The sequence below is a fragment of the Neolamprologus brichardi genome, chromosome 11 (assembly GCF_056152115.1).
Source record: "Neolamprologus brichardi isolate AB-2024 chromosome 11, ASM5615211v1, whole genome shotgun sequence".
Classification (NCBI taxonomy): domain Eukaryota; kingdom Metazoa; phylum Chordata; class Actinopteri; order Cichliformes; family Cichlidae; genus Neolamprologus; species Neolamprologus brichardi.
Window position 1 is genome coordinate 1,121,746 of NC_142114.1, and position 15,376 is coordinate 1,137,121.

The 15,376-nt window shown below is 42.4% G+C and overlaps 1 protein-coding gene across 1 annotated transcript in view; it reads left to right on the forward strand.

Annotated features, from left to right (window-relative positions):
• The window catches only part of LOC102783133 (dolichyl-diphosphooligosaccharide--protein glycosyltransferase subunit STT3B-like), an 85,508-nt gene that overhangs the window by 42,290 nt on the left and 27,842 nt on the right, over nucleotides 1-15,376 (forward strand). The window contains exons 2-5 of the mRNA XM_087847928.1: nucleotides 5,016-5,124; nucleotides 6,032-6,319; nucleotides 9,034-9,099; nucleotides 11,061-11,160. Of these exons, the coding sequence (XP_087704054.1) occupies nucleotides 5,016-5,124; nucleotides 6,032-6,319; nucleotides 9,034-9,099; nucleotides 11,061-11,160 (563 nt within the window). The remainder of the gene's footprint in view (nucleotides 1-5,015; nucleotides 5,125-6,031; nucleotides 6,320-9,033; nucleotides 9,100-11,060; nucleotides 11,161-15,376) is intronic.

Here is a 15,376-nt window from a genome sequence, read left to right on the forward strand (position 1 = left end):
CAGGTGAGAAAATATAACAGAAGAAATATGTGGAAATGAGAAAACTCAATCAATTACTGCTGGGTTTATGCTGCTCACTCCATCATCCTATCGCCCCTTTACTTTTACACTCCTGTTCAAAATTGAGATTGTTGTCTAGTTCCCATAAATGCCATCAGCTTGGCTGACCTTTAAGACTGCGGTGTGGTTGCTTGCTTTAATTTAGAGCCCTGAAGTGTTTAAGTTTTCAAGGTGCAAACCTCGATCAGTGCTATGGAGCAAGAAATTGAAGTCCCAACAACTCAGACTCTATAATTTACTGAATGACACTCTGAATATGTAAAACCTTGATATACAGGGAAAAAAATCCAATTGTGTAAAAACACATTTCCCCGTAGAAGAGAGCTTTAAAAGTCAATGTTGACTCATTTAGTGTGAACTTCTGGGGTTCGAGAGCCCACACTGCCTGTAGTGCTGTGTGGCTGGGATCAGATTTTCTTATTGTTGGGTCTGTGTTTCCACAAGCCCCGCTAATTCTAGAGACTTATTCATCATGAAGAAAACAAGACAGTCGATCGATCGATTATTTGCGCAAGGGAGGCCTCGTCTGTGTCCACCACGAAAATGACCCCCAGATCTGACCTCTTCCTGCTGCCTTTATTGAGAGACAATTCACACAAAACACGTCAGAACAAAACCACGCCCACATGGTTCTAAGACAAAGCATTGTATGTATGTGTGAACTTCTGTAAGAGTGTGTGTGTGTGTGTGTGTGGTAGACCTCCTGCTGACCAAAGGGTCGTAAACACAGGAAGCTTACATCAAAAGCACAAGGATGTGTCTGTGATAAAAGACTACAGCCCCCCCACCTAGAACCTCGAGAATCTGGGAAGGGGAGGACAGAAAGAATTCCTTTCACAGAATTAAAACAATGTACAAATGGCAAACATAAAAATGACAAACATCTAACAATTCACCCTAACATTTATCTGGGTTGAGCTCTTAAGTCTCTGATACCAGTTTTAGTTGGTGTTATTATTTGGAATAGGATGGGACCAAGCTGGAGTTTTAGCATAGAAAGAGTTAAAAAATAAAGAAGGTACTCATTCACCAGCTTTTGTTTGGTACAGTAGCTGGAGTTAGTTTCATGTCCTTGACTGAATTTATAAAGGCTAGTGTGCCTTTTCTGGGGAGTAAAAAAATAAGTTTTTCTGTGTTTTAATGAGCCCATATCCCACGGGTGAGACAGAATTCTGCTTCATCTGACATCCTGGCTGGAAATGGTTTTGAGAGCCCATCATCCAGAGTGTTGAGTGTGGGAGGTGAGTGTTTAGCCCATCCACTGGCTGTCTGAAAAGCTTTAGGATATTGCTGCCTTTCCCAGACTGTAATGGTAAGAGGAAAGTTCGAGGAATTTTCTCAGACCAGGGAGGAACCAGGGCAGCAGACACACGATGGATGACTTCTGTTGTATGTACAGGCTCCTTTTCTCTCATTGCTTTTTTCTTTCTCCAATCAGCCTCCAAGAGTGAGCATAAAAACCTGCGCACGTACCCTCAATCTAGAACTCACTCCTAAGGGGGCTGAGCAAGCCATATGCTGCAATCCCTCCATCAAGTTCTGTTTTTCGTGGAGGGACAGTTTGTATTGAGCACTCTAATACTTCGGAGAGGCTCAGGGGACAAGCAGACTAACTGCTGAGTAGTCTCAGCTTGAAAACTAAGAGCTACGTGCAGGATTTGTACAATAGCAGCACTCTCTCTACCTGAACCATCTAATTATAGTCCGGGCTGTAGTTGAATTGCTCTAAAGTCTCACTGTCTGTAAACAACAGGCAAGCAGAAGACTGGGGAAGAAAAAGAAGGTAAAAGTGAAAATGTTAGCAAATGAGCATGACTGGAGAGGGAAAAACTGCAATGAAGCTGTGCATCTGTTACGGTGTCAGCTGAGATCACAGTAGTAAGTGAAGGTGTGGATGAGGCAAGTTTCTGCCAGTTTACCCAACAACCCTTTCAATTAGCAGTAATTGGTTTTGCATACGAGTGTTAACGGCGCAGCCAAACCATTGGGGACTGATACAAATACGGTTACACCCGGCAGTCTGCAGGAAAACTAGGCACGGATCTGACCTGACTTTGATAAAAATGCAGTGCTCAGCTCCATGTAATGATGTCCTGTGCTGATGGTTTCTCAGCAACAGACTGTTAATAGGTCGAATACAGAGCTACAGCTACTGTTGTAGTGTTTGTGGAAACGAAAAAAGCATCTGCCTGTTAGCAAGACGGCGCAAAAGCTGCCTAGCTGAATATCAAGAATGTTGATGAAGAGATGGCACAAAGACGAAGAAAAAGACCATTGCATTTTGCCACACAACCATACTTTTGCTAAAATTACTGAATAAGCTGTTGACCTCACTTCTTGAGTTCTGGCTCTGTTTAAATGCTGAAATAAAGGCCAGTTTTTCCTACATATAGACGTCTGTTATAGCATACTGCAAAGTTTCGGGCAGTAAGAGCAAGTCGGGACGTTCTCAGACCTGAAATGGTAGGAAAAGACTGAACCCTACATCTAAGTTGTGCCCTCTAAGGAACATCTGGTTTGAATGTAGGTTTTTCTTTAGTAGATTTAAAAAAAATAATCCACTCTGTGCATTAAATATCGCCCACTCTCCGAGCCTCTACTTACCTTAAGCCTTGACCTGCCTTGTGGCGAATGATGTTTTTAAATCACTTGCATAAGGTTTGGAAACATGTTCAGGCTAAAGTTGTGGTCTCCATTTGCTTTACAAAAACATGGAAGATATTTTCAGAGATGCGGTGAGGACATGCACAGTGTAAAAGCTTTAAGCCAGTGGCTCATAAAACATTTAAGTCCCCGATGAAACAGAAACACAGGTCCCATTTATAGATTGCTATATTTCTTTTTAGATACTCCAGGAAAAGAAAAAACATGTCACAGGAGTTGGACGTGTCCACACGTGTGTGCTGAATACATGTCTCGACTGGTGTCTCTTGGCTGTGGTCCATTACTTGTTTACATCATTACAAATAAACCAATCAACGCAGATTGGGAGTCATATGAAACCAGAGGTGACTGAACTGAACCCCTGGTGAGTGTCATCCACAGTGAGTGCTACGTGGACCTGCAGGGGAGGGTTTATATATTTAGGAGACTAACGGGAAGCCGTGCTGTGCTTGTTTGTCTTCTCAGTCGTTGCAAAGAGCTCCAAAGGTAATGATGATTATGTGATCGGCTAGTCGTGACTGGAACTGAACCTCATTTCGGGAATAATGAGAAATGTTTAGAAATTGGCAAAGATAAAGAGGTGTTTTGTATTGTAAAACGACATGGAGAGTGAGTGGGAGGTAGTTATATGTTAAAATGCAAGGGATAGAAACTGAGAGGGATCCAGGTTATCAAAATCATTCTTCCAAGCTCAGCAGTTTCCCTGTAAAACAATGTCATTAAAGTCATGTTGGCAGCATTTCTATTTTTACACATATTTCATATTTAAAGTTCATAAAACTTTCACCCCCTTAGACATATAAGCAGAATCAATAATTGTAGTTTTGTCTGTATTCATTCACATTCTTGCTAGCTGATGGTCAGTAGATTGATTCGTTTACTCCCCCCAATTGGACTTTTAGAGGTCACACACTTCCTTCCTCCCTTCCTTTGGAAGCGGACCAAACAAAAACAAACAAAAAAAAATGGTAGTTAAACTCTAAATCAATTCATTACGGGTTTTTTTAAAATTGCATTTAAAATAAGTAAGTGTTATATTTATAAGGTTGGTGGTTTTAATCCCTGGTTGTTCCAGTCAAATACTTTTGGGCGAAATTATGAAATCCAACTTGCTCTCCAATTCGTTCATCACAGTGTGAACGTTAGAAGGCACTTAAATGTAAAAAAAGGTGCTTGTGTGAATGCCGCATGTTGTATAAAGAGCTTTAACCCTTTAAAGCCGGTTGGAGCGGGCACGCTCTGTTTTGCGTAACTATTTTTAAATCCCGGTAGCACTGCAACCACATAAGCTAGCAATAATTTTTTTGCATATGAAACCGGAGGAGTTGTACTTAGGACAAGCTGATGGCATAAGAATTAAGTCACAGTTTCCTTCCACATATAGCTTTGCAAAAACTGCATAAAAAGCACTTGCAGCAACAAAAACATAATATTCCAGAAACACGCTTTGCCGATCCGATCAGCTGTTCATAACACTTCCTACGTCCATCAGCGCGAACTATCGCATGTCCTCCATGACCTGCCCGAAACTGGAAGTGACGTCATTTTGCGGAAATGTAGTTTTTTTTTTTTTACCTTCAGGGCCTCATGAGCCTATACTGGTGTTTTTAAAAGTTATGTTTGACTTTATGACTTTCTGTGTCGTTTCTGGGATGCTTAGGACTCATAGTGCACTGCTGGAAATAGTTTATTTTGATGCATATGCTGCTTTTTTTTGGGGGTTTTTTGCAAATTTGCATTATAATATTTATTTTCTCTTTTCCTGCAGTATATAAAAATTGGTGTATTTCAAAAATAAAACTATGAAGACACTCAAAATAAATTTCCTGTGGTGGGAAACTATTTTGTGCAACTTTTTTGTATTTACAGTTTTGAGGGATAAGCCTCTTAAATTTCTCTAACTAGAAATATATGTTAAAAAAACAAAAACGATTTTAATTTTTTTTGTAGTTTATTGCACTTTTTTGCAATTTATGTAATCACTATGCACTTAATGCAGACATATTATTAAAATTTGGGCTATAATGGTTGTATTGATGTATATCAACTTGAAATGCTCCCAAAAATGGCTCCACAGCATGTAAAAATATAATATAAGCTCTGGCGGACTTGGTAGGTCTTAAAGGGCTAAGTGCTTGAGCAGAGTAGAAAAGCATTTTATAAGAAGCAGCTGTTCTGTTATTTACTTGAAGCCAGACTGAAGCTCCCCGTTGTCAGGAGACCATGATCTTGAACTGTCTCTCACCGGTCCTGGACTGTCTAACTATCTTGTCTCTGGTTGATTGTTTCAGGTTCAACTACAGGTCGACTCACCACCTCACCACAAATGGCTTCTTTGAGTTCCTCAACTGGTTTGATGAAAGAGCCTGGTATCCTCTGGGTAGGATAGTTGGGGGCACGGTAAGTATTTTGTGTCTTATGTGTGTGTTTGTGTGCGTGGTGCGAGTCAGAGATGCCTGACTCAGGGTTATGAGGCACTGTGTGCACTTTCTGCCTGTCCTGCACCTCTTTCTTTGTCCTTATTTCTCAAGAGTCACCTTATCAGGATGAATCTTCCATCATCGGCTCACTCTAAACTACATACACACACACACACACACACACACACACACACACACACACACACACACACACACACACACACACACACACACACACACACACACACAAACTAAAGCATGACTGGATGGCTAAACGACTCTGAGGGGAAGCGGGGAGGTAAGAGCTTGTACGACACAGAGTGGATCTGTCTTCATAGCCGCTAAAGGACAGACTAGCTGGAGTCACTTTTAACTCGTCATTACATTACAGCTCATCTCTGAGCGCCTGACTCCTCCTCTTCTCTATATTTATAACTTACGTGTGATCTCTCTGTATGGGTTATGGGCTAATCTGTTTCCCAGAGTGCACTTCAGTGCGTTCACATTATCAGAGAAAACAACAGCTTGAATGTGTTTTTGCATAATGTGACACTGGGAAGAGAAAATGTTCTACTGAAGCTATACAATTATAGTGTGTGTGTGTGCAGTCTGTAGAAACAATGCGTTAGGGCTGGGCAGTCGTTTCCTTGTGAGATAGAAAGCGATACAATCACAGCTGGGCGAGAGGCGGAGGGTTCCAGTGCACCCATTAATTAATGAAATCTATACACTGTATGTCCCAGGAGGAGTTATGTGCACACCCACATTGCTTAAATGAATTATTTAATAAATATTGCTGTTTTTTTAGATAAGGCTTTAACACATTGAGTGAAATGGAAATGAAGATTTATGATATTCTAAATAAATTTCAAGCCTCTTCCTTCTAGGTGTACCCAGGCCTAATGGTCACAGCAGGCCTGATCCATTATGTGCTCAACCTGCTGCACATCACCGTCCACATACGGGACGTCTGCGTGTTCCTGGCCCCAGTGTTCAGCGGCCTGACCTCCATCTCCACCTTTCTGCTCACGAGGGAGCTGTGGAACCAGGGGGCAGGACTGCTGGCAGCCTGCTTCATCGCCATCGTTCCTGGCTACATCTCCCGCTCCGTGGCTGGATCCTTTGACAATGAAGGGATCGCAATCTTCGCCCTGCAGTTCACCTACTACCTCTGGGTATGCCTGAAGCCTTCTTCAGCCTTGCCATAGTCTTATCACTCATACAGGGAATAATTAGAGTGTGAGGCTTTGAAGGACAACTCGTGTCTTTTATTTAAAGCTGCATTAATCACTATTCTTAGATTAACAGTGAACCAAAGGACGTGAGGTACTGCTGCCCAGATTACTAATTAACAGCCAGCACAGCACTGACCTAGCCTCATGATCTGACTGAAGTCCATTTTATTCATGCCTCATTAAAATATGCTATAGTAGGGGCTGTATTTACTCTGTGATGAATCTGATCCGTTGGTTGCTACTGGTTGCTTGGAGCAGGTGACTAAGAAATGGGCCAGTTTTCCAGCTGTTATTGCTGCTGGCTGAGTGACAACCATTTCTATGTTGTAACTGCACACACTGGTTACTGTGTTCACCATATTTTCTCTGGCATGTGCGCAAGAACATCATGAGCCTCGTTTTTTTGCCCTCCCAACAACAGCTGTGAATGGCATGGTTTTTCCAAGTGTGGAGCAGCTGTTGATGGGCTGGAACAGTAAGGATGAGAGGTGACACAGAGGTTCAAAGGCCCAGCAGGGTCATTCAGCCTGAGAGGAAAGATATAGTTAAGACTTTCACTTCATAAAGCTCTGATAAACCGAATGCTAACTGCCTTAAACATCTAGCTGGTGAACACAAGGGAACGTTTGGTGCACAAAAACGCTGCCCTGTGTCTGCTTGGTGTGGATGTAGGTTAACAGACTGCAAACACAGTCACCCAGGTAACGTCAAGAAGTCATGTGCTTTTAATAGACAGGTTCCAGTGTACTTTTACACTGAAGGTCCTTCACTCATTGATAGAACAAGTGCTTTTCTTTCAGTGGAGACTTTCCACCTCTTTAGCCGCTATGGAGTTATCTGAAAATGAAGCGGTAAGACTTTGAAACTGTGCATGTGTGGTAGAAGAAAATATTTTTAAACCTTATTTTGGGGCTTTTATTTTATGTTCCTCTGGGGACTCTGTACATATAGTTTTTATTTCTCAGGGACCATGCCCATCCATTTAGACTTTAACCCTGGAGAACCAATGGGGTCAAATTCGACCCCATGGTTTCCCTAGTAAACCAATGGGGTCGGCTCTGACCCCATTGGTTCTCCAGGGTTCAAGTCCCTGGTTCTCCAGGGTTAATAGTTGCTCAAACATCTCGGTGGCTGCCAAGTTGCAACACTTGCTGATGGACTTATGGTATCACTTTCAAAACTCACAAGTCTAAAAATGCATGCAAGATCAACCTGGGCGTCTCTCTTGGGTTTCTGCGACTCGCTCAGCTCACTGAAAGACACGATTGTTTTGGAGAAAGCCTTAAATAATAATTAAAAAAGAAAATGAGCTTGCCAAGTGTTAACATTTTGGCCTGAGATGGTTACTTTCAGTCTCACGCTGCCAGGATTTTATCTCATGCCAAGTAAGAGGAAGCCTCAAAGCTCGTCCGTCATGAAAAAAACAGACATGTTAAACAGGACAAAGTCTGAGGGTCTCATTTTTCAGCTTTTCACCACCAATGTTGGTCAATAAAAGTTATTTATTGGCAGAGGCAGGTCAAGCTACTTAAAGTTTATTAAACCGCTGCAGTGTGATGCAGCAGCTGGATTCATCCACAGTGACTTGTGGGGTTGTTAAATTGCCAATGGCAGCGTGTTGACTTCAGACAGGGGAGCTGTCACTCAGGGTCGCTATTCAAGAATTAAATGTGTGAGTTAACAGAAAACTAAACGCATTCATTCAGACGTTGCTACAACATTCACAAAACCACAGTTCTATGGCACTGAAGCCTTGAGGCACCGACATGTGACCCGTGTGTGGGTGACAATGCCATCGCTTTATCAGACTGATGAAGCCAGCAGTGTTATCTGTCCCAGGATGAGAAGGGCTTAAGCATCTTTCTGCTTCTACAGATTATTCCTCACACTGGTCCTCAGCGATTTGTCCACATGGGCAAATGGGCTAATGTTATTCTTACTAAAGACCATTACCATGACATTTCAAGCATACCATTGAGATTCAGAGGACCCCTTTATCCCTGTTAAAAAGCCCTGAAGTCACTGTTAAGTGGTGAAATGGAAAGATGGGGAATACTAGAACAAGAACTGATTTCTAGTTCCTGGATTCAGGCAAGTCTGAAATAATTGCACCATGAATAAATCACACACATACTTAAGTACACATACAGGCTTTTTAGGGCTTAGTAGATCTGCTCTAAGTGAAATACAGAATAGCTTAATAGTCTCCAGTGAATGCTCCTCATTCTCCTCTATCATCTTGTTTCCCCACTTGTTCACTTGTCCTCCACTTTCATTCAGTATCTGCCCTTCTTCCATCCACCACATCTCATTGGTTCGGCTCCATCATCCGTGCAGCCAATTGCAACAGCTCCCACCTGAGCCTTCGTTAAGTCAGGGCTCGTTAGCCTCGTCAAGCCCTCGTTAGCAGCTGCTGTGTCCTGCTGTGGGCAAGGTAAAGATGTGTAGGACACGGTGGTCTGCTTTGTGTGTGGGTCATTAAAGAGGCAAACACGATGAATAATTCAGACTATCATGTTGGGCAAGCAGCGGTAGAGCAAAATCATCGAGGAAAGAAACAGCGAGCAGCGCAGCTTAGTTAATGGAAGCCTCTGATTTACATTTGTGTGTGTGTGTGTGTTTGTGGGGTTAATGCTCTCTGGTGTACACCGCAGGTGAAGTCTGTGAAGACTGGATCAGTTTTTTGGACCATCGGATGCTGCCTCTCCTACTTCTATATGGTGAGAACTCACACGCACAAACACACACAGATCCTTTGTTATAATTATGACACTTTGCTGGTTCTAATATGGCAGGAGGATGGAAATCATTCATGAATGTTGTAAGGACTAAATGTGCAAATGCAGAAGTGTTAAAGGTCATTGTTTACTATTCTCGTACCTCCGTGTGTGTGTGCTTTATGAGAATGTTTGGCATAATCAGGAATATTTTTTTTTACTGTTGTGCAGTAGTTTGGAAATTTAAACCAAAGGCCTGGTCCCATGGCTGCCTTAGTGCTTCCATTTCTGACTTATATAAACAGGATGTCTTGAAGCCTTCTCACCGTGCAAAAGAAAATATCGTAGATATTACAAATTCAATTGTATTTATATAGCACTAAATCACAACAGCAGCAGGCACTTTATATTATAAGATAAAGACCCTACAATAATAGAAGATGCCCTATGAACAAGGACTTGGCGACAGTGGGAAGAAAAAACTCTGAAGATGCTCCTGGCAGAACCATGCTCAAAGAGGGGCGGCCATCTGCCACGACCGGTTGGGGGTGGAGGGAGGGAGACGGGACAAAAGACGCACTGTGGAAGAGAATCAGAGATGAATAACAACTAATGATTAAATGCAGAGTGAAGAAAAACCGCTGTGCATCATGGGAAGCTCCCAGCAGCCTCGGCAGCTTAACTAAGGGAGGATTCAGGGTCACATGATCCAGCCCTAAGCCAAACACTTTGGTTCGCCTTTAAAATATGACTATAAAAGGTAGCAGGCGATAACTCTTAGATTATGATGGCTTCTTTTAACTTCTGTTAAACGCAGGTGCCACTGGTTAACTCTTTTAGCTTTCATTGGCTCCTGTTACCTACCTGGTTAGCTAGTTTTGTCAAATGGCAGTCGGTGCCTCAGCACGTCCTGAGTTTCTCCAGACGTCTTCCGCAGTATTCGAGTTTGTTATATGGTTGGTTTGTAGTTGATTTAAGCTGCTTATTAATTTTAGCAGTAACCTACAATAGTTATTAATACACACACGCATAACATGATCTTTTTTTCGTTAGCGGTGTCATTGTTATGTTCTGCTCCTGGCTGAAAATAATTGGAAGGGGTTCAGCAAATAGCCTCTAGCCCAACTTCAGCATTTGTAGTCCAAGGCTCACTTTGAGCACAGTCCCTCAGAGAGAGTGATTCTGACACTTGTTAAGGACGGGGCCTGAACCTTAAACCGAAAATGAGAGCAACTTGTGGATCGCAGAGTCACTCTGCATCACTGTCAGTGCGCAGCGCCGTGCCCTTCACAGAACTGTTGCGGCAGTTATGATGTCCATCAAACTTTGTTGCACTCGAACCACTGGGAGCCATTTTCATCAGACGAAGACATGAAAGATGTCCTCGGGAGAACCGTTCCCTTAACCTGCCCATCATTCACGTCAGAATGTGAAGAATCACCTCGTGCCGTAAACTGTGACGCCGCTTCACTGGCAGTCGCTCGCTGCCTGGCAGTTACATGACACTTTGAGACGAATCAGAACAAAGCTTGAAAAGGGTTGCGTGTGTGTGCATCTCTGTTCTGTGCATGTGTGTCTGTGTGTTTGTGCTTCTGAGGGGTTTGTACCAGCAGCATAATGTGAATGCCAGTCGTAATGCTGAAGCTCATAATGATTTCACAGCTCACAGGTGGGCTGTGCAGCTTTGCACCCTCCTCCTTATTGCAAAGCGTCTCATTATTGAAGTGAATAAAAGAGAAAACACAGTCACTCTTTAGGGATTCATGGGCCAGTTATACTTCTACTGATTATCTGCTACAGTCGAAAGCATTGTACACATTCAGCGGGGATAAGCTAGCCATGTAGCAGTCTGTGTATGTGTGGAGGTAGGCCTTTCTGCATGCATAATCCAAATGATTCCGCCCCACCATTAATGAAAGCTTTGAATTAATTAAAGTGGGCTCATTAAATGTGTCTTTTGACAGGTTTCTGCTTGGGGTGGTTATGTGTTCATAATCAACTTGATTCCTCTTCATGTGTTCGTCCTGCTGCTCATGCAGCGCTTCAGTCGGAGAGTCTACATAGGTGAGATGCAGCAAAAACACACACAAACTCATTTACATTCATTCGAGAGTGGGAAGCGATGACTTGAGGGTTTGCAGTTGTGCTCATTTGATGTTGACTTTATGCAGAATCAAGAGAAGATGTCGGGGTGCATTCAGCAGCTATGCACACACAGGCTCTGCTTTCTCTCCTTGAAAAGACTTTCAGGCCCGGCACATGTGGGGATGCCACACAGAAGACCATGTGCTTCTTTTTCATATGTGCGCTGCATAAACACAGTTACTAATAATTAACACCATCCATTAGCAACTGATGTTCAGTTTACACAAATCCCCCAGAGAAGGGCAGAAAGGATCTGGGATAAAAGTACGGGACTGAAAGTGGAAATGCAGGCAGGGAAAGGAAAGATTAAAGTGTCTTCCTGTCAAAGAGCTTGCGTCGTCACACAGTCATGAGCTCGCCTTGCTGATCGCAAATCATATCCTGACTCTGATGCCACATCACCGTGCCGTTGTTTCAGATTGAACTCGGTGGCTGAGCTCATGATCGTTTGGAAATGACATGTGGATATGTACAGACAAACTGGTGAGGGGAACTTGGTGGGAAAGCTGTGAAGTGTGGAATCAAAGAAGCCATACTGACTAGCGGCTGAACTCAGGACAAGTATGGAAAGGGAAGGCTAAAAGTAGAGATGAGACGGGGGCGACTGTTGGGTTTTGCATCCTCCAATAGGATTATTGGCAGAATGAATAATTTAACATGGCGCTTTCCTCTCTTGGTCTCTCACCTCCTTCATCCTCCTCGCCTCACCTTCTGCGTCTGTCTCTCTCTGAAGACCAGCACCGTACATTCTGCTTGCAGCAACACAGTAATTGAGTTAGTTCAAAGCTGTAATAGCTCGCTGTGTTCTGTGATGCATACCTTGTACTGTGATTTAGAGTCCAGTCTGTGGCCCACTGTCACACCCCAAACCCCGCTCGCTTCATCTTTCCTGTCTTCCAAAGCAGAAAAGCCGTAATGAAATCCAGCTGAAATTTCATTATGAGCAGTGCGTCCTCTGTAGCTGAATAGAAACCCACTCAGGTTCCTCTTTTTCTCTATCGGACTCAGCTTCTCACTCAGTACTCGTCTTGAGTCGGCATATTGCTCAGCACCTAGAGAGCACGCACTGTGTGCGTCTTTATCAGAGAAGGGTAAAGTGTCAGAAGTAGATCACATATATTGACCTTTTATTTCTTTATTTTTGCTTGATGTTAAATAATGCAGAGAGATTTAAGTAGATGCCACAGTGGTGGCATACACTTTTACCAATAAGAAACTTATAGTCAAAAATCGAATTAAATAATAGAGTATATACTTTGTGACATAAGCAGCTGCCTCTGTAGAGAGTGCATGGGCTTGAATTTGGTAGGATAGACCATAGGGGTGGGCGATATAAACGATATACGATAGAAACGATATAAATTTGGCCAACGATAGATTTTGACTGTACCGCTCTATCGCGATCGCGCATGTTGATGATGTCATCAAGCTGCGCCTGTTTTGGTCGAAAGCATCAGCGGCTACAACCATTATCATCTGCAAAATATGCCGACAGTCATAGCAAAGAGATGAAGCACTTTTGAAATATGGGGAAAGCCAAAAACTGCGCTTCCTCCACTTCCGTAACATTGATTCATTAATGACTTTTATCGAGTGGAAGAAAAGTTGGCGTTCATCCTCCAGCTTCACTGTGCTAATGTTATGCTAACATAGCTGTGTCGCTAGCAATCAAGTAGCACATCATTATATACCAGGTAGTCCAACTTCAGTAACCCTGCAAACGCCACTGCTGTTTAGTTTTCTCTCTTCATTTATGTCGGAAGTGATAGCAGAGCTGTACGTTTTAATTAGTTTCAAAAATCTCTCAGTCAAAACATGGTATGTCATGTTTAGGTGGAAACTAGCGAGCTAACTTCCTGTTAACTTCTACCTCCGTTAAATTTAATAACTTCTATTTTCATGGATGCCTGGATGTTAAACATAATTGTTACACCCGATAAAGCAGCAACACTGATGATTTTATTAAAGATTAAAGAATTTAGACAGTTTTTAACTCTGTGTTCGTTTGACTTTGGGACCTGAAGGGGACGGAGTTTTGGACCCAGATTACTCCGCGAAGCTCCTCAGTACGGCAGCCGTAATGCTCTGACAATCCATCAAGCAGTGCCTCTTACCAAAGTTGTACTAAAATATTTTTAACAGATTTCTGCACGCCCAAATCGGTTCGAGGTCAGTAAGCACAACCAGAATTCATACATAAGGCACACTCTTGATTTTTGAGAAAATTAAAGGATTTTAAGTGTGCCTTATAGTGTGGAAAATACCTTATATAGAAGAAAATAATATATCGTGATATATATCGTTACCGCACATGCTTGAAATTATACCGCGATATGAATTTTAGGCCATATCGCCCAGCCCTAATAGACCACTTCTCCATGTGTTGCAGGGTCTGGTTATAGCGTCCTTCCAGCTGGAGAAATACAGTTCCACCGAAGGGCTGTGCGATATGACGAAATATATCGGATGACGAAATTAAAACATCAGTCGTTTCACATTATACACTATCATTTGTTTCATGGTGATGCAAAATGCACTGTTTATGGTAATATTTTTTTATTGTTTGGATGGTCACCGTGTGGATGCAGGCACAGAGAATGGCCAGTGAAGATGAGGCAGAATCAGGTAGCTCCAAACAGAAGGAGCAAGGGGCTTCCTCTGTAGCATGGACATGGTTTGGTTATGAGAAGTCTGACATGGACCAGAAAACTATGCAAATTATGCCGCAAACCGGCCACCACCACAGACTCAAACATGACAAACATCTTCCACCTACGCAAGAGTCACGTGAAAGAGTAAGGAGAGAGTTTGCGGATGAGAAGCAAAAAAGAGCCGTCAGGTACTCAAACAAAACCTTACACGCAAACATCACATAGCGCCACGCCATGTAATAAAGACTCACAAAGAAAATGGCGGCCGTTACAACTTATGTCTAAAAATGTATGGTTTCATGCATGGGTCAAAATTACTCAACTCCAGGTCACGGCGCCCAGCTGACAACACTTCACACAAGTCGAGTTTCCCGAGATTCATAGAATTTACAGAAAAAGCATCATTTTGTGATTTACATCATTATCGGGATGAGAAATATCTGATATCGGGATATGAGATTTTGACCATATCACACATATCAGCCCCAGTTCCCCCGGCTATGGAAAGTTTTGCCCAACTTCAAAACAACAGACTTTCTGGAGAAGTGGTTAAATGATATGAAGAACTGACACAACAGCAACGTGAAGGCTGGGCTCGCTGGTACACACTAAAGAGCAAAATAACACTTTAAGTAGTTCACTAATAAACGAGTCAAGACTCAGGCAAATATAGAATAAAAAGTGACAGCCATTGATATACCTGGAAGCACACCAAGCACAAAAACAGCCACCTTAAGGTGCTGTAAGGTAAAGACTCTACAGTAACACACAGTGGTGTGATAGTAATGTCTTTGAGATGGATGTCTGCCTGAATATTTTCTTATATAAGGTTCCCAACAGTTTATCAGTGAAAGCAGCTCCACCTAACTACACCTATCAGAACAGAAAGCATGTGCTTTATATACATATTAGTGTAGTTCTGTATTTCCACTTTATGTGACTTATAAGGTCATTAGGTACAGCTATTATCAAACATGGAGCCCTGCTCCAAGTCTGTCTCTGCTAAACTTAATCTGTTCACTTTTAATCAGCATCAGAATCATAAAAGCTCTTCTCAGTGTGATGCAATACACTCCCAGCAGCTACAGCTTTGAAAAATACACCATAGTGTTGAATCTAATTTATGTCACAATATCATTTTTACAAAGGATTTATTTCAAGTCTAATTCTGTTTGATCAAAGTAGACTGTACCAATGTTTCAGCTCAGTGCATCAGCGCGTCTAGAGCAAGGTGTTTCCTTACATTAATTTACCACAGCGGTTGGTGAATCAGATCAGGCCAGCATCATCATCAGAGGAGAGGAAATATACGTATCTGATTGGATAGTTGAACATTTGAACTTCCTGTTCCTCTTTGTTCCCTTCAGTTGGGTCAAGGCAGCTTGAATATTAAAAAGAAAACTGAGTGTGTGTCTTTTTTCCTTTCGGAGTGAGACATCTCTCGGTGCAATAGCAATAATAATCATGTCAGCTTGTGAAGACAG